The sequence below is a fragment of the Bos javanicus genome, chromosome 17 (assembly GCF_032452875.1).
Source record: "Bos javanicus breed banteng chromosome 17, ARS-OSU_banteng_1.0, whole genome shotgun sequence".
Taxonomy (NCBI): Eukaryota; Metazoa; Chordata; class Mammalia; order Artiodactyla; family Bovidae; genus Bos; species Bos javanicus.
This window is the reverse complement of record NC_083884.1, coordinates 64,881,211-64,903,559: the sequence shown is the minus strand read 5'-3', so window position 1 is coordinate 64,903,559 and position 22,349 is coordinate 64,881,211. Positions and strand designations below refer to the sequence as shown.

Sequence of the window (22,349 nt, the reverse complement as noted above, 5' to 3'; positions counted from 1 at the left end):
AAGGCTCCTGAACCGAAAAAGGCAGAGCGGTCACCCACCCAGCCCCCACTCGCTGGCAGGTCAGCTGGCAAGGCGGCCCCCATCCTTAGAGGGGTGAGCCCACAGGCCCAGGCTGGCTCCTGATCCTGCCAGGGCCCCCGAGTGCATGCTCCGATCCATCTCCCCCGGGTAGAGTCCGACCTCCCCAGGGCACATGCAGGCGCTGGCCAGGGGGGGAAGGGCCCCAACAGCTGGAAACATCTGGTTTGAATTGTCGGTTGGAAGCACCGACCAGGCAGCCATGGAATTTGTGAGCTAATTTTAGGCCAAAAGACGGCGTGCTTAGCAGGGCGGGGGCTTGCTCCCCAAACCACAGGGGGGCTGGACTTCCAGGCATGGGGGGATGTGGAGGCCCCACGGTGCCCCTCAGAGGGTCTACGCCTGCTCCCATAGCCAGGGACTGTCTCTCTAACGTGGGCCCTAGTTGGTCACCTGAAGTGTGCCAGCCATGTCACAGCTGTATGAATAGCAAGGGCTTTTCTCCCCATTTCACAGGTATGGAAGCTGAGGCTCCCAGAGGTTAGCCTTGCCCGACATCCAGAAATAAGCAGCAGAGCAGGGATTGAAACCCAGGCCTGACCCTAAGCCTTAAAGCTAAGGCTCTTTTGATTTCTGCTTCTGGTGCTTAGATTTTTGCCAGTCCCACAGCTGTCTCTGCATCTTCACCCCCTTGCCAAACTCCCTTGCCCATTTGTCAATGCGGTCCATGTCTTCTGAACCCCTGCGGACTGCCAGGCACTGTGCAGTCATAGAGAGAGTGAATGTGAGGGACAGAGGCCCCGCCCTTGCACAGCAAAAATCCGTACATCCACATGGTCATAGGGCTTCCCAGGTGGCGCTAACGGTAAAGACCCCCGCCCGCCAATGCCGGGGACGTGAGAGATGCAACTCAGTCCCTGGGCCAGGAAGATCCCCTGGAGAAGGGCATGGCTACCCACTCCAGTATTCTTGCCTGAAGAATCCCATGGACAGAGCACCCTGGTGGGCTGCAGTCCACGGGGTCACGAAGAGTCGAACACGACAGCACGAGCTCCACCACCACCACCCTGAAGGGGAGCAGGGGGTTGTCCTAAACAAAAGTGCGGGCAGGGCCGCAGAGAAGGCCCCTCTGAAGAGGCGACATTCACGCTGAGACACAAAGGATGAGAAGATGCTGGTCCCGCAGACCTCTGGCCAGAGAGCACTAGGCAGAGGGGCAGCAGGTGCAAAGGACCCGGGGCAGGAGAGTGCGAGGAAGAAAGAACCAGCAGGCTCTTGGGGCCGGAGCCAAGTGACAGTGAGAGATGACAGCTTTCCTGCCCTCATCCAGCCAACACGTCTGCCAGTGGGTGAGACGGGGATCCAAACAGGCAGGGGTTGGCTTCCAGAAGCTTCGGCTGCTGGCGGGATTAAGGCACCCTACCGTCCTACAGATTCATTTATAGCCAGTGATTTGCTGAGGGGGCCACTGAAGCTCTGGGGGAAATCCCCTGAAGGCCGGAGGGGTCCAGAGGCCAGACACAAGGGAGAACGATCCGTCTCTCGGAAGGACTGCCCCAAGGGAGGGGCAGCCCGGAAGCAGTGCTGGGACCGGAGGGGACCGTGCTTCGCCCCTGGCAGGGTTCACGTGCCCGGGAAAGGGACTGCATCTTCGCCCCTTTGGTGCTCCTGTCTCCTGCCCTGGGCCCGTTCCTTTCGGCTCCTTTCCTCGGAAAAGCAGCTCCAAGGCTGCCGCCCTGCCAGGTTCAGCAGCAGCATCCTTATTGTGCCAGGCTTGGGCATGGGGCACTGGCCCCGTGGGACCCCAGGGGGCAAAAGCCTGAGCAATTATGGCTACAGGCTTCCAGCCACCAAGAGGAGACACAGCAATCAAGCTCATGGCCACACAGTTCGGGTTTCCAAACACTTTTGAGAAGGGGAACTCCAAGGGGCCCTCACTGCCAAGTGGGGAGAGCAGAATTTCTCCACCTCAGGACCACTGACATTTGGACCAGACCCTTCTTTGCCTCGGGGGACTGGCCTGTGCACTGTGGGATGTTTGTCGGGGTCCCTGACCACCTACTAGATGCCAGCAATGCTCCCCCAAGTCATGACAACCAGCTTATCTCCAGACATTGCCAGATGTCCCCTGGGGGGGGGCAAAGTTGCCCCCGGGTCAGGACCACCAGCTCAGAGCCTTCCTGTGTGGGCATTCATAGCTAAAGAGTGGATGGTTTTACTCACTAGCTGGGGAGACCTGGGACCCCCAGACTTCCTAAACACTTATGATTTTGTTCTGCCCATTGAAAAATATTAGGAAAACACAGGAAAGTCAAAAGAACCAAATAAAATTCACTTATAATCCCACGCTTGGTGGCTAATCTCTCTTAACGATTTGGTGTACTTCCAGTCATTTTTCTGTATCTGAAAATGGTTTATGGAGGACATATCTTGTGCTTAGGCATCAGGTAAGACTTGGTTGGGTGGCAGGCAGGGGTGGGGTATGGAGGAAGGTTTGGGGAGCCTTTGTCCAGATTGACAGCCAGATGAAGCCCCCGCAGGGCTGGCAGCAACCCCCCTCCAAAGGGACAAGAGTAAATTCAGCATGCCACCCCCTGTCCCCCATTTCCTGTCTACCCTCCTTCCTTCCCTACTGCCAGAGCTGAAGTCAGCGGAGTCTGGTTTCTCAGCAGTGCAACTTGCTGAAGTCAGTGGCCCAGCTTTCTGAACCTCAGTTTCTCTAGCAGAGATGTGGGATAATAATTGTCCTCACCTCACGGGTTGTTGTGAGACCTGAATGCGATCAGGCAGATAAAGCATTTGCCGTGGGGCTGGGCATAGACTGAGTGCCCAGGAAATGCCCGTGCCTTGGTGCAGCCCCCTCTCTCAGTCTTGAATCCTGGGTCTGCTCTGTGCCTGCTCTCTGCAAGCTGGGTTCAACTTCGTCATCCCGGGGCTTCCCTAGTGGCTCAGACAGTAAAGACTCTGCCTGAATGAAGGAGACCCAGGTTCGATTCCTGGGTCAGGAAGAGCCCCTGGGGAAGGGATTGGCTACCCACTCCAGTATTCTTGCCTGGAGAATCCCAGGGACAGAGGAGAGCCTGGCAGGCTGCAGTCCATGGGGTTGCAAAGAACTGGACATGACTGAGCAACTAACAAGTCCCAGCGCCTTCTCTCAGCAACTGGGAGCCACAAAGGGTGGCTGAGGGGACTTCCAGACGCCAGGACAGGTCAGCAGGAGTGGGAGTTTGGGGCACGGGATTCCCCCAGAACCCCGCTATGATCTCAAGGACCTCATGACTTAGTGGTAAGAATGTGTCTTTCTGATTCAAGCCTAGATTCCAATCTCAGATCCTTATGTATGATCTGGGACATGTGACTGCACTTCTCTGAGCCTCAGTTTCCTCTTCTGTAAAATGGGGAGACTCCTAGTTCCTTCATAGGCTGTATAAGGGGATCCATGGAGACATAGCAGATATTCGTGTTCAGTGGATGGATGGGGCAATTCCTGGGGTGATGTTCAAGGGCAAGGGAGGTCCAGACAAGTGGAAGGGCACACTAGGATGCAGGAGCCAGCCTATATCAGGCTCAGATCCAGTTGTCAAATTTTCAGAATTATTTGAACCAGTTGTTACATAAAATTAAGTTACATTATGTTAAAAACCAAGGTCTTCAATACTTAAAACTCATCGCTTCCGCATGATCTTACTACATCCTACATCTACGCCATTGGCATTATTTACATTTTTTGTATGATCTACTGTATAAATGGCTGGCTCAAAATCAGCCATGGGAGTATTTACAGCAAAGAAATTGGCAAGCACTTCAAATCGTGCTTTGGGCACCAATCCACCTGAGAAGCCAGTTGATAAATATATACCAGCACCCCACTGGGTTTGGAGCTCTGATCTGGCTCCATCCTTCCTTCATCCTCCGAGACTGGACCAAGCGAAGCGCCAGGCTGCCCTTGGCTCCACTAGCTGGTGGTGGGCGCCCCCTGGTGGCATCTTCAAGCATTCGCCATCTCCGCTGCTGACGAATCCTGCACCTTGAAGGGAGGGCTGCCGAGAAACGCTCCTCTTCCGGTAGAGACGGAAAACCAACGTGCGGGAGCAGGGGTGCTCCCCGGGGCCCTTAGGGAAGCCCGGAGACCTGCTCTCTGCCCAGACGGACGAGGTAGCAAAGTCCCAGAGGAACTGCTCAAATGTCCCCCAAGTCCTCCAGCCTCTGGGACCCCACCCCAGTGATGTGGAATCCACCAGCTGAGTTTTCTGATCCCTGATAAAGGGGAAGTGAAATCCTGTTGCTGTCTTAGGACCCCACCTTCTCCAGGGTTGGCTGTCCCCGCCCATGGCGGATACCCAGCTGCAGCAGCGCCCCCACCAGAGCACCTTGAACACACCTTCCTGTGTATCACAGCTGTTGTAGAGGTTCAAGGGCAAGGGGGCAGGGGAGGACAGAACCAGGCAGTTCTCCGCTTATCCTGACTCTGTCCCCTATGGCCCTGTTGCTTTTCGTGTTCCTCCTCCCTTTCCCCCCATCCCTTTCTCTGAGTTGCAGCCAACAACCCCCCGCTTCCCCTGCCCCAATTAGACCTTTTCTTTGAATTCTTTCTCTGCAGGTTATGCCACGGAGTGGAGGGGGTCCTGAATTCCCTTGGAGGCATTTTTCTAGAAGAGAAAAAGTCCCCTGAGATGAATGTTCTAGAAGGTAGAAGTGTGTGTGTGTGTGTGTGTGTGTGTTTCCTTCCCCGTGTACAGAAATGACTAAAAGGCATTAGGAAGCAAAGATCAAAAGTCTGAAACCCTGGCTCAGCCATGTCAGGAAGTAAACCACACCCTTCTCCTCTCTAAGCCTTTGTCTTCCTGATCTGACCCTCGGGGTCCACGTGGGTTTCAGTGCTTAAACAGGGCCACTTGCTGTCCTAATCTGCTGGAGCCAGAAACCTTATATCCCATTGATATAGGACTTTCAGTGCTGAAACCAGGAAAGTCTCAGGACATCTGGTCACCCTACACTGAAGTCAGGGACAAGCTAACTTACAGAGCCTGACCCAGCCTGCTGCCTTAAAGTTTCAACAGAATTCAGCTAAACCCCTTCATCCATGACTCAGAGTCAATCGCGGCCTTTATGCCGGATGCCAGAGTTGAGAAGATGCGACAGAGACCACGTGAGCTGCCAAACCTAAGATATTTATGATCTTGCCCTTTAAGAAAAAGTTTACTGGGCCCCAGACTCTCTATGCTGGAGAAGGAAATGGCAGCCCACTCCAGTATCCTTGCCTGGAGAATCCCATGGACAGAGGAGCCTGGCAGGCTACAGTCCAGGGGGTCGCAAAGAGTCGGACATGACTGAAGTGACTCACTTCATTTCTTCAAACTCTGTAAGACAACCAGTCAGTTGTAGGAAGGCCTTGTGGGGTGTAGCCAGGCTCCCCCTGTGAGGAGGGGGCCACTGGGTGTTAAGGGGAGATGAGCCTCATGCAGAAGAGAGAGGTCAGCGTGGGCTTCTGGGGTGCATGGCATTGATGTTTAGAGGGGGTATCTGGCAGAGATTTGGGGTGCGGGGGGACCAAATTCTGCAGGCTTGAACTATGTCATGGGTGGCACTGGACAAAGTGGTTCCTGGGGCCAGCATTCTCTGCCCCTCGACAGCCTGAACCCCTCCCGCAGCGCCCAAGGATACACCAAGGTGCCCCCTGAAGTAACCTTAATAGCCTCTGCAGGGGGCTTCCTAAGGGCCCTGGGGCTGGGGGAACAGCAAAAGGACCCACTCTCCACCTGAAGGAAGCAGCCTGAAGCATTCACTCAGCCATCACTTGTTCACCACCAAACATTTACTGACCGTCATGGGGTCGCAGAGAGTCGGACATGACTGAGCGACGTGTGTGTGTGTGTGTGTGTGTGTGTGTGTGTGTGTCGTCCTGGGCCCTGAGCTGGGCGCCGGGAGACCTCTGCGAGCACCTCAATCAAGGCCCCGGCGGGGGGGAGGCGAGGGAGGGCAGGATGGGGTTAGGCTGGCACTAGACAATAGCTTGTAGGTCCACAGAGTCCCCTAAGGAACCTACCCAGCCCCCACAACTCACCGTGGGTTCCCTGAGAGATAGCCCAAATGAGGAGCGGGGGGTGATAGAAAGTGAACTAAGGAATCCAGTTCAGAGTACCCCCTTCCTGTGCAGTGATCGTAGAAGGAAACGGTAGCAGGCATGGCAGCAGGGACGAACTCTGAGTCCTCCTGGGTGCGTGAGGATGAGACTCCAGTGGCCAGGGAACGGAGGCGTTAGAGGGAGCCCAGGACACACGGGGGCTGGGCAGGGAGCTGGGGGGTCGTCTGCAGCCTCTACCGGAGGTTCTGTTTGCCAGGCCTGCTTTGGTGCCTGGAGCCTGGCTGCTCTCAGTCTTGTGTGTGGCAGCCCGGGTCCCCGCCCTGAAGATTCCCGTCTCCAGGGGGATCCAAGGCAGCCCGACCCAGGGCTTAGAGCCTCGGCATGGGCCTTGGCTCAGCAGCTCGGGAGCTAAGGGAGGAAGCTGTGCAGGGTGAGGTCATCCCCTTCACGGCCCTCCCTCGGCCCCGCTTTCCGGCCCTGTTCCCTGGCCTTGGGCAGGTCCCCGTTGGGCACGGGCGCAGGCCCCTCGCCCCGCTCGGGCAGCAGAGATGAGATGCAGACCATCTCGCTGGGGGAGTAATCGCGCACGGGGTACAGGTGGTTCTTGCGGGAGAGGCGGATGGCCAGCACCACGGTGCACACGAGGAAGATGGTGGCCAGCAGGGCCAGGATGAGGATGGCCAGCAAACACTGCTTCACGGGGCCTGGGTCTGGCAGGCCGTCTGTGGGGAGTGGGGCCACAGAGCTCCAGGGAAAAAGGCTATGATCTTTGTTCCCAGTGAAGTCATCAGACAAGTTGCCAGCTGCCACAGTGGTGCCCTTGGGAGTATCAGAGGCCACAGGAAGGGCTGTGGTTAGGCCCCTTGTGGTAGCAGTTCTCGTGGGCAGGGCCTCCACAGTGGTTGGATCTGTGGGCAGGGCTGGTATGGTAGTGGGCTCCCTGAAAGGGGCTTCTGTGGTGGCCGGTTCCGTGGGCAGAGTCTCTGTGATTTTGGGTTCTGTGGACAGGGACTCTGTGGCTGCGGGTTCTGTGGACAGGGCTTCTGTAAGCCTGGGTTCTGTGGACAGGGCCTCTGTAAGCCTGGGTTCCGTGGACAGGGCCTCTGTGGCTGCGGGTTCTGTGGACAGGGCTTCTGTAAGCCTGGGTTCCGTGGACAGGACCTCTGTGGCCACGGGTTCTGTGGACAGGGCTTCTGTAAGCCTGGGTTCTGTGGACAGAGCCTCTGTAAGCCTGGGTTCCGTGGACAGGGCCTCTGTGGTCACGGGGTCCGTGGACAGGGCCTCTGTGGCTGCAGCCAGCTCTGTGGATGGATCCTTCACTTTGGGAGGGATTTCAGTAACCAGTTCTCTGGTCAGCGGGACCGGTGTGACCAGTTTTGGACTCAGTTTTTCGGTGGTTGCCCCTGTGGCACTCAGGACAGCAGAGTCCCTTGTGGACACCTCCAGAATGAATGACTCAGGAGTCATAGGCCCTGCAGACTCTCTCTGCCCCAGCGTTGTCACCATAGGCAGAAACTTGGGGACCTCAGTGCTACTGTCAAGCATCTCTGGAGGGTCCGTTTGTCCTATATAGTCATAGTCTTCATCGTCTTCTGGGTCTGTCTCCTCACCTGGGTATAGGGGGCCTGGGGCCTTCACAGTTTCATTCGTGCTGGTCTCCCCCAGCTGGTGGCTGCTGCCAGGGCCCAGCAGGGCCAGAAGCAGCAGGAGTTGCAGAAACATGGCACCTGGAGGGGGGACATGGACAACAGGGCGTCAGGATAGCTGCACCCCTGGGCCCACCAAGCACCCTTGACCGTGACCCTGGACATCCACATGGTAACACATCTGGTCTGGAGCATCCTCAGCACCCCTCACATGCCTGGTGCACAGAAGCCCCTCCACAAATAGCAGCTGTTACTACTTACCAGGATCAGTGAATCCATCTGGGGGCACTCCTCAACTCCCTTGACCCAGTGCACAGAAATGTATTACTATTTGCCTCAGACCTCCCTGGTGGTCCAGTGGTTAAGAATTCGCCTGCCAGTGCAGGAGACACAGGTTCAATCCCTGGTCTGGGAAGATTCCACGTGCCACTGGGCAGCTAAGCCCGTGCACCACATCTACTGAAGCTGTGCTGCAGAGCCCCTGAGCAACTGCTGCGGAGCCCACACTCCACATCTGCAGAAGCCTGCGTGCCGTAGAGCCTGTGCTATGCGACAGAAGAAGCTGCCACAACGAGAAGCCTGCACATCGCACCTGGAGAGCAGCCCCTTCCCGCAAAAAACTAGAGAAAGTCCAAACTAGAGACTAGTTTTATCAAAACTAGAGAAAGTCCATGTGCAGCAGCGAAGACCCAGTGCAGTGTGGGAAGACAGTCTACTGGGGTGTGGAAAGATTACATTAGATCTTCTACTTATATGAACTTCTGTGTCACTTAACTTCTATTTGTGTACACATTTACAATGTCTCATGAGCACAGTGGTACCTGTACACAATTTGTAAATGTATCAATGTACCTATCTTGTCCACCGATGGGGTTCATGAGCAAGAGTTTGGTGACCACGGGACTACAGGATAAAGATGCTCGTTTGGCCCTCTGAGGCCTCTTGGAGTGTGATGCTGACTCCTCTCTCTGCATCCCTCTGTTCCAGTTTCCCTTATCTTGGCTCCCATCTCACACAACCCTGGCCTGTCCCTCAGATTCTCAGTCTTCTCATCCTTTCTCCATGTGTTGGCTTGATCCAGTTCCCTTTGGCTAGGTCCTCGCTTATATGATGGGGATGATAGCACCTACCTGTAGACTACTGTGAGGATAAAATGAGGTGATACCTACAAAGCCCTTAGCATTTTGCTCCTATCTCCAGCTCCTGCAAATAGCAGCTACTTCGGTTCTTTCAGTAAATCTATCCTGTAAGTCCTCGAGGGCCCAGAGCCATCAACTGCTCTATCTGGGGCCAGGAGAACGACTCAAATCTGTTGTGAACAGCCTGTCCTCAGGGAGCTGACAGTCGTCTCGTTTGCCTGTGGGTAGCAGAAGTGACTGTCTGTCTTTGTATTACCCCTCAGCCTCCCGACCAGGGAGCCAGAAAGGGCAGTGCCTCTCCCTTTGGCCATCTGATTGGTCTTTCTTCTTGGCCTTGTGAACACTCATGCCTCCTGGGTTTCTCTCTCCCCCCTTATTCTCCCCCTGGCAGTGGCTGGTGTTTGTGGGATTCAAAATCTTGCAGCTGAGTATCCTGTGGTGACCAACAGCTGTGTTTTGGGCTGAGATTCCTCGATTCCCTGACATAGTACCCTTCCGCAATATGCAATCCAAGGTACTGTGGAAGGGGCCAGGTTGTGGTCCCCAAGGTGGGCTTTCCCCCCAACCCACCCCAGCACACAGAGGCAGCCCAGGGCAAAGGAGGGAACACTGAGCTGCTGTGTAAACTGAGCAGATTGCTTCACCAAGTCTGAGCCTCAGTTTCCTTATCTGTAAGATGGGCAGTATTGTCTCAAAGATGAGAATGGAGTGAAATGCTGCAGGAAGGACCCTGATGCTGGCATCCAGCAGGGGGCTATGGACAGAGGAGCAGAGGAGATGAGGGGTGCCTCTGACTCAGGAGGGTATGGAAGTGGCGACCTCCCTACCTCCCTACGTTAGGGAAGCTGCAAAGACCTGTGTGAGAGCAGAGACCTCCCTGCCTGTTCGGGATGCAACAGGGAGCACTGGGAAAAGCCAATATCTCCCTTCCTGGGACTAAGCCGACCAGCTCATGCCAGAGTGGAGCAGAGCCTGGATAATTTCCAAAACTTTTCCTTGTTTTTTTTTCAGTTGGAGTATAATTGATTTTACAATGTCAGGTTAGTTTCAGGTGCACGGCAAAGTGATTCCAGTATACATTTGTTGATACATATATCTACTTTTTCAAAGCATTTTCTCATTTATTCAATACCTTTCCTTGTACTTCACGTAATTCAGAGTAGAGAACAGTTGTTCATCATTTGTTGAATATCTGTAACTCACTCATAGACCCTCTGCTTCTAGACTCAATTCAACCTCTCACATGTTAGTTAAAATTATGATGGTTTCTAAAATACCAGTCTGATCTTACCTTAAAATAATTTCTTAAACTAAACAATGATATTTGCACCAGACACATCTGGCTTTCACAGATATCCTCATTTTACTGAGGAGGGTGAAACTCAGAGAGGTAGAGCGACTTGCCCAAAGACACACAGCTGCCAAGTCACGGAGACCAGATTCAAAGCAAGCGAGAACTCAGGAAGGCTTTGTGGAGAGACCTAACCTAGCTGAGAGAGCAGAAGGTGCAAAGCCTTGGAACCCAGTTAGGAGAGGGAGGGCAAAGAAGGAATCAGGAGGACCTTGAAGGCTGTAACACCCAGAAAGGTTGGTGCTCTCTGTACTGGCTACTATGCAGGGCACAAGGTTGAGAGCACAGATTTTCAGGTCCAACAAAAGGATGGTCAAGTCTCAGCTCTGTCCCTTACAAGTGAAATCACCCTGACTCAGATCTTTGCCTTTTTGAGCCTCAGTTTCATCATCTGTAAAATGGGAACAACAAACGCCACCCATCTCATAGGGTTTTGGGGAGAATGCAATGACATAATGAATTCAAAAGTGCCAGCTTGCAGCTCGTGCTTAATAAATGTGTCATACACGTGTGCACACACACACATTCTTTGCCTCTGAATTTGCCTTTGGGAGGCAGACATTCTTTGCACCTCGGGAAAGAGTATATGGCCTAATCTTGGCCCCACTTTCCTGACGGCAGGGGACTTTAAGAGGAAGCCATATTTAGGACATATTTCATAACTATGAGCTTGGGCACTACCCCCACTACCCCCACTTGGGCAGTTCTCGGTTCCTGGAAGGCAGAGCGCTTAGCCACTTCCTGGAAGCGGAAAGGGAGAACAAAAACAGAAGACCCAACCCACCGGCTCCCGGGTCAGGGAGGTACCTGGGTGAGTCAGGGAGATTGGGAGGGTACTGTGGAAGGGGACAGGTTGTGGTCCCCAAGGTGGGCTGTCCCCCTGCACCCATCCCTTCACACGGAGGCAGCCTGGGGTGGAAGAGAGACCACTGAGCTGCTGTATAACCTGAGCAGATCGCTTTACCAAGTCTGAGCCTCGGTTTCCTCATCTGTAAGATGGGTGGTATTGTCTCAAAGATGAGAACAGAATGAGACGCTGCAGGAAGGTCCCTTGATGCTGGCATCCAGCAGGGGGCTATGGACAGAGGAACAGAGGAGATGGGGGGCGGGCCTCTTGACTCCGGGAGGGTACGGAGGTGGCGACCTCCCTACCTCTCTACATTAGGGAAGCTGCAAAGACCTATGTGAGAGCAGAGACTTCCCTGCCTGTTCAGGATGCAATAGGGAGCCCTGGGAAAAGCCAGTATCTCCCTGCCTGGGCCTAAGCCGACCAGCTCGTCCCAAATGTTCCCAGTGTTAGCACTGACCATCCCTCGTCCCCATCAGTCTCAGGCAACCAGGACCCTGGGACCTGCCATACTGTGGGCTTCAAGAGGAAGGTTACCGGGGATACAGCACCCTGGAGCCAAGCTGCAGCTGGGCAGGCCTCACCCATATGACTGAAACCCGCACAGTTCCCAGAGGCTCTGTGACTGCAAAGAGCCTCGCAGGTAACAAGGAGAGGAGCAGAGTGCAAGCAGCATCTGTGGCAGGTAGGATAATGACTTTCATCTTTGCTAGGACACGTGTACCCTAACGAAACAAGACGGCATAAACTCCCACTGTGGATGGATCGTTTCACCAACTCATCATGTGGGGGACCCGTTCGCCTACCCACCCGGCGCGGGCCGCTCTGGTTCCTGTTACACAGATTAGGGAAGCGAGGCTGAGGGTAGTGAAGCCATTTCCTTCAGCCCCCACCTTTTGCCTCTTCTCTCCTCTGATGGCAGGAAAATAGTCACTTACCACCGGAGAGGGGTGGGTGGGGCACAGAGAGGGGCAGAGAGATGCCACATCCTATTTATCTCATCGCTTGCCCGACAGAGGTGATCAGACACTGCCCGTTTCCTTCCACCCTGAACTGGGGTACTTCTGCCTGAGCTGCTCTCAGGCAGTGTAGACTAGAGAGCTGCCAGGGGCCACCCCCACACCCACCCGAGCCCCAAGCTCTGCACGGCTGCCCTGGACCACTCAGGAAAGACACTCATGGGACTCAAGACATTTGGGACCTCCCAGCTGGAATCCTGAATCCCAGCATTCAAAAGCTTGAAATCTGAGGATCCAAAGGATGGAGCATCTCAGGGTGTGGGTTGAGCAGCCTCAAGAGAGGGGATCCAGTGGAGGCCCAGGCGTCCCCCCACTCCCAAGATCCCAGCTCAGGTCTGAGTTCTGCTGGACTGGACGTGTGACCAAGGAGGACCCTGTGGGGCCTTCTTAGGACAGACACTGCACCCCCCCCTCTCCCCCGCATATTCTCTGCTTTAGCTCTTCCCTGAAGTACCTAGATAACAGTACCTGATGCACATTTCCTGAGTTGTTTTACAGATGCTAGATAGCCCTTCTCCCACCAGGTGGATGAACACGTAGCCCCCAGACCTGGCACCCGAGGCTTGATGATGTTAACCTCTGTGATGCTGCCCTGTTACCCAACCATCAACCAGTCAGAACTGTGCAACTCTCCTCCTTCCCTCATCTGGCCTTGAAAAATGCTTTGCAGGACTTCCCGGGTGGTCCAGTGGTTAAGACTTTTCCTTTCAAAGCAGAGGCTGTGGGTTCGGATCCTTGGAGAGCTAAGATCCCATATGCCTTGCAGCCAAAAAAAATAAGAAAATAGAAAACAGAAGCATACACTGTAACAAATTCAATAAAGACTTTAAACATGGTCCACATCAAAAAAGATCTTTAAAAAAATAAAAGTGCTTTGCAAAGGCTCATAGGGGAGTTCCGGCTTTTTGAGCCCTAGCTGTCCTAGACCCCTTGTCTGCTACCCTGCAGTAAACACTGCCTTTTCCTCCCCCACAACATGGTGTCAGTAGATTGGCTTGACTGCACACAAGAGAGCGGACCCCAGTTTTGGTAACAGACAGGCCCTGGCCCCGCTCAGGTTCAAATCCAGTATCAAACCAGATCCAGTCCCACCTCTGTCACATACAAGCTGTGTGACCTTGGGCAACTGAACCCACCTCTCTGAGCCGTGAGTTCCTTATCTGGAATACAAGATTCCACTAGCGCCTATGTATGCTTTGTGGGGTTGTTACAGGTTGAAGTGAGCTGGTCCAGGTTGAACATTTAGTACCTGGTAGGCGCTCACTAAATCCCATGAATGGAGGAGCCTGGTAGGCTGCAGTCCATGGGTTTGCGAAGAGTTGGACACGACTGAGCGACTTCATGTTCACTTTTCACTTTCATGCATTGGAAAAGGAAATGGTAACCCACTCCAGTGTTCTTGCCTGGAGGATCCCAGGGACGGGGGAGCCTGGTGGGCTGCCGTCTATGGGGTCGCACAGAGTCGGACACGACTGAAGCGACTTAGCAGGCGCTCACTAAAGGCAAGCTGCTGTCATTGTCGTTCTGTACAGAAGGTCCTATCCCTGAAAAATCTGCAACCCTGGGATAGCTGTGACACACTTCTGACCTTGTTAGTCAGAAAGAGCCAGGGCCAGAAGCCCCAGAAGCCTGGGTACCATACACAGCCTCAGTCTCCTGTGGTTTGTGAATCACATGTATTTAGTATAGACAACGCCCTGTGCACTGTTCTAAGAGCTATGCATGAATTATCAGCTCACTCAGTCCTCACAACCTCCTCATATTAACCCCATGTGAAATATGGGGAAACTGAGGCTCACTTGGTGCTTAGAACCACATGGCCAGTAAGAGAAGGAGCAGGAATTTGAACCTGGGTGGTCTTGCTCCAGAGCCCACCTCATAGGCACAGCTCCGTACCACCTGTGAACCAGGCCTGGACGTTCTCTGGAGCCAGAATAAATGATGCTTCCTCCAAGAAGCCCTCCCAGATCACCCAGGCATGATTAGTCAGGTTATTTAAACGTTTTTTAAAAAATGCTTGTTTACTTTCAAAACATTCATTCCCATCAGTCCATAAATGCTAAATAGGAACCAGAAACTCTTATGACTCATGCTACATGCCCCGGGCTTAGCAGACAGACAGATGCTGGGTAGGTGCTGTGATATTGATCCCTTGGAGTGCAGGCAGCGTGGCCGGCCACCTCCTTCAGATCTCAAGTCTCCAGTGGATGCCCAGTCCCCACGGGCCTGGCATCCTGGGGGCTCATTAAAGACGTGTTTCAGGAGTGGACACCAAACTGGGACCTGGCAACAGGCTCTCAGCTGCCCAGAGTGTGCCATTTGCAGACTTTCGGCCTCACGTGCGTCATCCTGTACTTCCCAACCTTTTCTTATCAATTACCCCAGAGCCATCAAGTAGCCTTTCCAGACATTACGCACGTGTGCTCAGTTGCTTCAGCTGTGTAAGACTCTCTGCAACCCCGTGGACTGCAGCCCATCAGGCTCCTCCATCCATGGGATTCTCTGGGTGAGAATACTGGAGTGGGTAGCAGGGCTTCCCTGGCGGCTCAGACAGTAAAGAATCTGCCTGCAGTGCAGGAGACCCAGATTCGATCCCTGGGTTAGGAAGATCCCCTGGAGAATTTCGTGGACAGAGGAGCTTGGCTGGCTACAATCCATGGGGTCACATAAAGTCCGAAGCGACTGAGCGACTAACACTTTCATTTTTTTTTCATACCTGGTGAATGTTATGTGGACCTTTACAGACACACAAACCATAGTGACATCTAAGATTTTTTTTTTTTGCCTTCCTCTCATCGTCCAAAAAAACCCAACTCTTGGAACTTCCCCAGTGGTTTTAGTGGTGAAGACTCCAACCCAATGCAAGCAGCATGGGTTCAATCTTGGTTGGGGAACTAAGATCCCATATGCCCCTCCAGTGTGGATAAAAAAAATGGAAAAGAAAAGAAAAAAAATTCAAGTCTCAACTGTCGTACCCAAATTTGCTGGTCTGGTAACAGAGGAGGTGAGGTCCTTCCACAAATGAATTCACTGAGACCTACACTTGGTTTTAGCTTAAGAACTGACAATTTTCAGAGGCTATCTGTAGACAGACAGACGGACCGACACACGGACACACACACACACCAGCCATCCTGTAACAGAAGAACAAGCCTGACTCCATCCTGTCTGCCTTTAAAAGACGGGGGATGTTTCAAATATCCCCAAAAATAGTCTTCTGGGGGTGCATTTTGGGTAAGTGAGTGGTCTGATTACAGCTATGCTGCTGCTGCTGTTAAGTCGCTTCAGTCGTGTCTGACTCTGTGCGACCCCATAGACGACAGCCCATGAGGCTCCCCCATCCCTGGGATTCTCTAGGCAAGAACACTGGAGTGGGTTGCCATTTCCTTCTCCAATGCATGAAAGTGAAAAGTAGCAACCCCATGGACTGCAGCCCACCAGGCTCCTCCATCCATGGGATTTTCCAGGCAAAAGTACTGGAGTGGGGTGCCATTGCCTTCTCTGGATTACAGATATGAACCCATGACTAAGAGGAAGAGGACATTTTACTGTAATGATGTGGGGGCCACTGTACCTATTAGGATCTGAGAAACCTTGGCCTTTGAATGACTCTCTAAATTACAATTGTGAAATTAGAGCCATTCTTTGAAGAAGTGGGGAAGAATGATAAAATCCCCTCTGTGCAAACAATTACATCAGGATGAGAAAAGTCCTACAGTTGTTGCTTTATACAGGCTTTTCAAAGGCTTGAAAAGAAGCCCAAGGGAAAACCTGTCACACAGGAAGAAAAGGAAAGGAAGGAGATTGAAGCCATGTTGCTCCAGACCCGAAGTGCTCCTCTGGCGGAGCTGGCTGTCCCAGCCACTCCAGCCACTATGCCAACATATCCACTCCTCCCACTGCCTCCCATTCTTCTTGCTCCAGCCCTACGTCCCAACACCGGGGCTCGGGAAGTAGTTGGACTGGTTCCCTCTCCTTAAAGGGATCAGTTACCTTCCTGGGCACTGGAACCTGGTCTGGTGTCACTCTCCAAGACCCAACATGGCACCCAATTTGGACCGGGAGCCACTCCCAGAGCAGGGCAATTACCCCATAGAGGGCATAAATGAAAAAGGCCAGCTGGCTGGGTTCCTATGGATGCACAGACCCTTCTCAACCTTGGATTTATTTAATTGGACAACCCTCCTTATAGGGAGGATTCTTTCCAAAGGACAGAATTGTTTTGCTACCCATTAACCACCCTACCTGAACAGACATACACAGTCTTCTCAATATGATCTTCATAGGAGATGAAAGGAGAAATGGTCACTGATCAGGCCAGGGAAGAAGCATACCAGCTCCACCTAATGGACTCAAGTGGTACACCCAAAGCCCACTTGGCAGCACCCACAGCTGAACCAAACTGGGAGCCTTTGTGGGGGAGCCATGTCCGTTTTTGCTTGTTTTTGGCCATGCCGCACAGCATGCGGATCTTAGTTCCCCAACCAGAGATCAAACCCAGAGCCACAGAAGTGAAACGCTGAGTCCTAAGCACTGAACCCCCAGGAATTCCCAATGCCCTTATTAGAGCACTACTGTAAGTGCATCTTGGCAGGGCTTCAAAAAGGGGTCCCAAAACAAGAGTTTGAAAAAGTTCAAGAAATTTAGCACAAATCAAGTGAAGACCTCTCTAAATTTGGTGGAAGAATTTATCAGACTCTATAAAGATGCAGATCCTGAGGGCCCTGAAAACGCTAAAAAGGCAAATGCAAACTTTATGGGGCAAAGTGCCCCAGATATCAGGAGAAAGTTGTAAAAATTAGACAGTGCCTTTAGAATGAATCCTTCTCAGTTGGTAGACATTGCTTTTGAGGTATTCAACAGTAGAGAACAGACACAGACAAAAGAAGCCCAAGGTGAAATGCTATTTTTCTAACGGCTGTGTTGGATTCCTAGAAGACAGGAGGCTCTAAGAAAGGTAAGCTAGCGCTACGTACGAAACAGCAGACTTACTGTAAAGAGAAAGGACACTGGGGAGAAGAGAACGCCTGAAATTAAAGGAAAAGAGGGCTAAAGACATGGAAGCAAGCTGAATGTTCACTGACAAATGAATGGATAAAGAAGATGTGGTGTGTATATGTGTATATATACATACACACATAAAAAGGAATGCATTTGAGTCAGTTTTAATGAGATGGATGAACCTAGGACCTATTATACAGGGTGAGGTGAGTCAGAAAGAGAAAGATAAATACCGTATTTTAACACATATATACGGAATCTAGAAAAGTGGTACTGAAGAATTTATTTACAGGGCAACAGTGGAGAGATATAGAGAATAGACTTATGAACGTGGGGAGAGGGGAAGAGAGGGTGAGATGTATGGAAAGAGTAACATGGAAACTTATATTCAGTTCAGTTCAGTTCAGTTCAGTCGCTCAGTCGTGTCCGACTCTTTGCGACCCCATGAACTGCAGCACACCAGGCCTCCCTGTCCGTCACCAACACCCGGAGTTCACCCAAACTCATGTGCGTGGAGTCAGTGATGCCATCCAGCCATCTCATCCTCTGTCATCCCCTTCTCCTCCTGCCCCCAATCCCTCCCAGCATCAGAGTCTTTTCCAATGAGTCAACTCTTCGCATGAAGTGGCCAAAGTACTGGAGTTTCAGCTTTAGCATCAGTCCTTCCAAAGAACACCCAGGACTGATCTTTAGAAGGGACTGGTTGGACCTCCTTGCAGTCCAAAGGACTCTCATTACCATACGTAAAATTAATAGCCAACGGGAATTTGCTGTCTGGCTCAGGAAACTCAAACAGGAGCTCTGTATCAACCTAGAAGGGTGGGACGGGGAGGGAGATGGGAGGGAGTTTCAAAAGGGAGGGGATATATGTATACCTATGGCTGACTCATGCTGAGGTTTGACAGAAAACAGCAAAATTCTGTAAAGCAATTATCCTTCAATAAAAAATAAATTACTTAAAAAAAAAAGATATGGTGTGTACATGTGTATTACATACACACATACACAATGGGATACTACTCAGCCATTAAAAAAGAACAAAATAATGCCAGTTGTAACAATATGCATGAAGCTAGAGATTATCATACCGAGTGAAATAAGCTATATAGAGAAAGAAAAATATATCATTTATTTGTGGAATCTCAAAAAAAAGATACAAAATCACCTTTTTATAAAACAGAAATAGACCTACAGAAATAGAAAACAAATCTATGGTTACTAAAGGGAAAGGGGGTTGGGAAGGAATAAGAATATGCAATTAACATTCTTATATACTGCTATATATAAAATAAACAACAAGAACCTACCGTATGGTACAGAGAGCTACCCTGAGTATTTTGTAATCACCTAAACGGGAGAAGAATCTGAAAAGGATATAGACAAATATATGTATAACTGAATCACTGTATTATATACTTGAAAACAACGCAACATTGTAAACCAACTATACTTCAATAAAAAAAGTTTTTAAAAGAGGGCTAGAAATGGATAGGAAAGGACAGGAGTGGGGCCTATCAGACGGTAGAGAGGGGAGAATGTTCAGATGATGAATGAAGAGGCCTGGGGCTTCTCTGGATGAACGACACTCAATTCAAATATCCCCACAGGAGCCCTGGCTAAAACTGACAATGAATAGCAAACTGGTTGATTTTCTGGTAGACACGAGGGAACAAACTCCATACTAGACCCTCAGTTTAGTCATTGAAAAGACCCGATGCTGGGAAAGACTGAAGGCGGGAGGAGAAGGGGACGACGGAGGGTAAGATGGTTGGATGGCATCACCGACTCAATGGATGTGAGTTTGAGTAAACTCCGGGAGGTGGTGATGGACAGGGAGGCCTGGCGTGCTGCAGTCCATGGGGTCACAAAGAGTCGGACACGATTGAGCAACTGAACTGAACTGAAACCCCCAGTTAGCACAGAGAACCTCCCAGTCTACGCCAGTCACTGGGCTGTCAGGGGAAGTACATAGGTGATCATTTTCACAACCACTGGAATGCCACCTAGGAAATCTGATATTAAAATATAGTTTCCTGTACATGCCTGAATTCCCTATCCTCATCCTAGGCCAAGATCATCTCTGTAAACTAAATGCTCAAGTGACATTTTCCGATGGGACCACTAGATATCAGAGTCCCACCGAAACCTGCTTTGAAACCTACAGAGGGCTCTCCTAGAAAACTCAGAAAAATGGACAAAACTTAGATGATCTCCCTGAGGTCTACAGAAAGGTAAGACCAGAAGTATGGGCCAATGGCATCCCAAGAAAGGCAAATTATCGCCCAATCTGTATTGCCTAACATCAGTGACAACACGCTTGCTTTTATCTACAAATATCAGCCAAGTATCATATTGATTGGAAACTACTCATGTACCTGGGAATAAGGCCTTGCCAGTTGCCCTGCAAAGGATTAGAGTGGTTCCCAGAAGCAAGCTTAAATTAAGCCCTTTTGAAATATTGGATTCCTGGTGTCCGCCTGACCAGGAGAACCTGTAGCCAATAGGTCGACAGACTCGGTGTTGCAATCCATTAGATCTTAAGTTGCTGTTTCAAGTCAGCCCCTACCATATAAGTAATGAGGACTTCACTCTCTCATTTCACTGGTACTTGCTGGAAAGGAAATGCTTTAATCAAGCTCTGTCCAAGTGGGGCTAACAGGGGAAATATACAAAGATAGCACATGGCAGAGCAGCCTCGGTGCCCTCAAGTGCTAGAGTTTATATACAGGTAAAGTAAAATTATATACATATACACACACGTGTGTGTGTTCAAGTGCTTGTCTAAGTGAGCATACGTGCTCACTCAGTGGTATCCAACTCTTTGTGGCCCTATGGACTGTAACCTGCCAGGTTCCTCTGTCCATGGGATTCTCCAGGTGAGAGAATTGGAGTAGGTTGCCATTTCCTCCTCCAAGGGATCTTCCCAACCCAGAAATCAAACCCACGTCTCCTTCAGCTTCTGCATTGGCCGGCTGAGCCACCTGGCAAGTCTTCTTGTCTTAAGTGTGACAGAACTGCAAAAAGGCGGGGCAGTGTCCTCAGAATGCAAACGGCTTATGCTCAGCCTAGGACTTGGGAATACTGCCAGTTTCAAGTTGATAAATTCCATTCCCCCATCACCCCTTCCTCGCCCTTGTTCAGCAAGAAGTAGCCAGGATGATCATTGACCCCACCCTCGCCACCCCCACCGCTGCCAACAGTGTGGGATGGACACGGACAGTAGGGAGCCGTAACAGAGAAGAACAGACCTGGCTCCCCGTTAGATCTGTTCCTTTAGCTCTAACCTTTGTATTCTGTTGCCTCTGGTTAGGCCTTCTGGCTCTGCACTTTTGTAAAGAAAAAAAAAAAAAAAGTGTCACCTATAGCCAGAAATACACATACTGTTTTGTTTCTCAAGGCTCTGCCTCCCAGACTTGACCTTTAAAGGTATAACAGTTTTCCATTCATATAGAGATTAAAAAGTTGCCGAACAAAAAATAACAATTGTCTTGGTAGAGGTTTATAGGAACACCGTGACCAGAACTACTGTGGACAGCTGCAAGAACAAAGGATTCCAACTCCAAGAAGTTTGCAGCAACCAGCCACCCCACCCCTCCCTTTTAGTATAAAAGAAGCCTGGATCCTAACTCAAGTAAGATGGTTCTTTGTGACCCTAGTGGGCCATCTCCTCAGTCAACTGGCTTTCTGGATAAAGTTGCTCTTCCTTATACCAACACATTGTCTCTCGATGCAATGTCCTGTCCTGCAGTGAGCAGCACAACCAGTAACAATCCTATTTCCTTCTAGCCACAGGCCACCCCCACCCTCTGCCTGCTCCGGCTCAGCAAAAGGAGACCGGGAGACCAAAACCTGGGATCTCTGTGGGCTCCATGAGGGTCCGGTGACCAGATGGGGCCACCACAGATGCAAGCCTGCCCACCTCCCAGCCGTACCGCCGTGGGGGCAGCTGCTTCACCCCTCTAAGCCTTGGTTTCTTCATCTGTTAAAAAGGGGCACAGAGTTCTCTGATGACTCCCTGACTCCTCTGAAGGCTGAGGTTCCCAGGTGGTGCTCACCCTGCAGCCCAGCCCATTCTGTTCAGTTTCAGTCTGCCGGGTCTGCTGGCCAAGCCAAGCCGGGTGAGGAAGACGTCTACCATGCAGGGTGTGGCCTGCCTGAGGCAAGGGGAGCCACATTCCAAGAAAAAAAGAATTCCAGGCAACCAGAGCCTACCGGCCCTGATACTTTCCTTGTCTCTGTGTATGTGTGTGTATAGGGGGACACTGCTTGAGCCACCAGCCCCCACCATGCCCTTATATGCCCCTAAAGCACTCCGGACACAAAACAGGAATATTCTCATCATTATTCTGACTTTCTCTTTTGCTGGCAGTAGTTTCTGAATTCTAATATTTTAATAATTTGCTGTGCACACGCATCCCTTCCTCAGTCCTATAAAAATGTAAAGAACACAGGTTTGAAAAATGCAATTTTAAATGGATCCACAGCCTGAGCAAATCTCTTCTCTGGGCCTTGGTTTCCCACACATGAAGGGGTAGGATGATTTTTAGGGAAACATTCCTGATTTCTCCATTAAAAAAAAGAATTCACAGTAACCCCCAAGCCGGCAGCTGCTGGCAAAACTCGTGGGAAGGGACAGATGAAAGTTGAGGGGGTTAGGACCCAGAAGAGACAGCAGAATAAAGCTCTGAACTCCAGGCACACCTCAATCCCGAGTGCCCAGAGTGTTGAGATGCTCGTTCCAGGGGCTGCACCTCAGGTCCTGCCTGGGGCTGGCCGCCAGCCTGCCCTTGTCTGTCAGGCAGGCCTGCTGGCCCTTGGGGACTCTACCACCCAGCCACTCCCCGTGGTTTTGCAAGCTGGCACTTACCGTGCTCAGCAGACCATGGGACAGCCACCTCGTGGGCCCAGGAGAAGTGGTTCCTCTGCTTTAGCGACAAGGACTCAGCCTGTGCTGCCGAGCACAGCTGTGGCACCCCTGCCGTGGTCTCGGATCGCACCAACCCCCAGCGGCCGTGTGTAAAAGAAGGAAGCGAGAGTGTGGTTACTCAAGGCCACGTGACAGCCCACAGCCCCTTGTTTGTGACAGCTTCGGGGACGTTAATCAAGCCTGGTGGGGAGTGAGAGACAGGGGCCCGCATGGCCTGAGGTCACTCTCAGGTTCCTGACCGTGAAAAACACCTAGAACCACATGGGAACTCGTGGGGGAGTAGTTGGGAGGAGGCTCAAGTTGAGAAAGGCCACAC

The 22,349-nt window shown here is 51.6% G+C and overlaps 1 protein-coding gene across 2 annotated transcripts; it reads right to left on the bottom strand.

Moving 5' to 3' along the window:
• Nucleotides 1–5,815: 5,815 nt before the first annotated feature.
• On the bottom strand, nucleotides 5,816–22,136 carry SELPLG (selectin P ligand). 2 transcript variants are annotated; one of them, XM_061385142.1, is made up of 3 exons: nucleotides 21,974–22,136; nucleotides 7,335–7,830; nucleotides 5,816–7,304 (listed from the first exon to the last, which is right to left on the bottom strand). In XM_061385142.1, the coding sequence occupies exons 2-3, from the start codon at nucleotides 7,823–7,825 to the stop codon at nucleotides 6,512–6,514; spliced, it is 1,284 nt and encodes a 427-aa protein (XP_061241126.1). In that variant the 5' UTR covers nucleotides 7,826–7,830; nucleotides 21,974–22,136; the 3' UTR covers nucleotides 5,816–6,511. The 2 variants fall into 2 exon arrangements, with proteins under 2 accessions (XP_061241126.1, XP_061241125.1); XM_061385141.1 differs by having other exon boundaries at nucleotides 5,816–7,830; nucleotides 21,974–22,134.
• Between the last annotated feature and the right edge of the window lie 213 nt (nucleotides 22,137–22,349).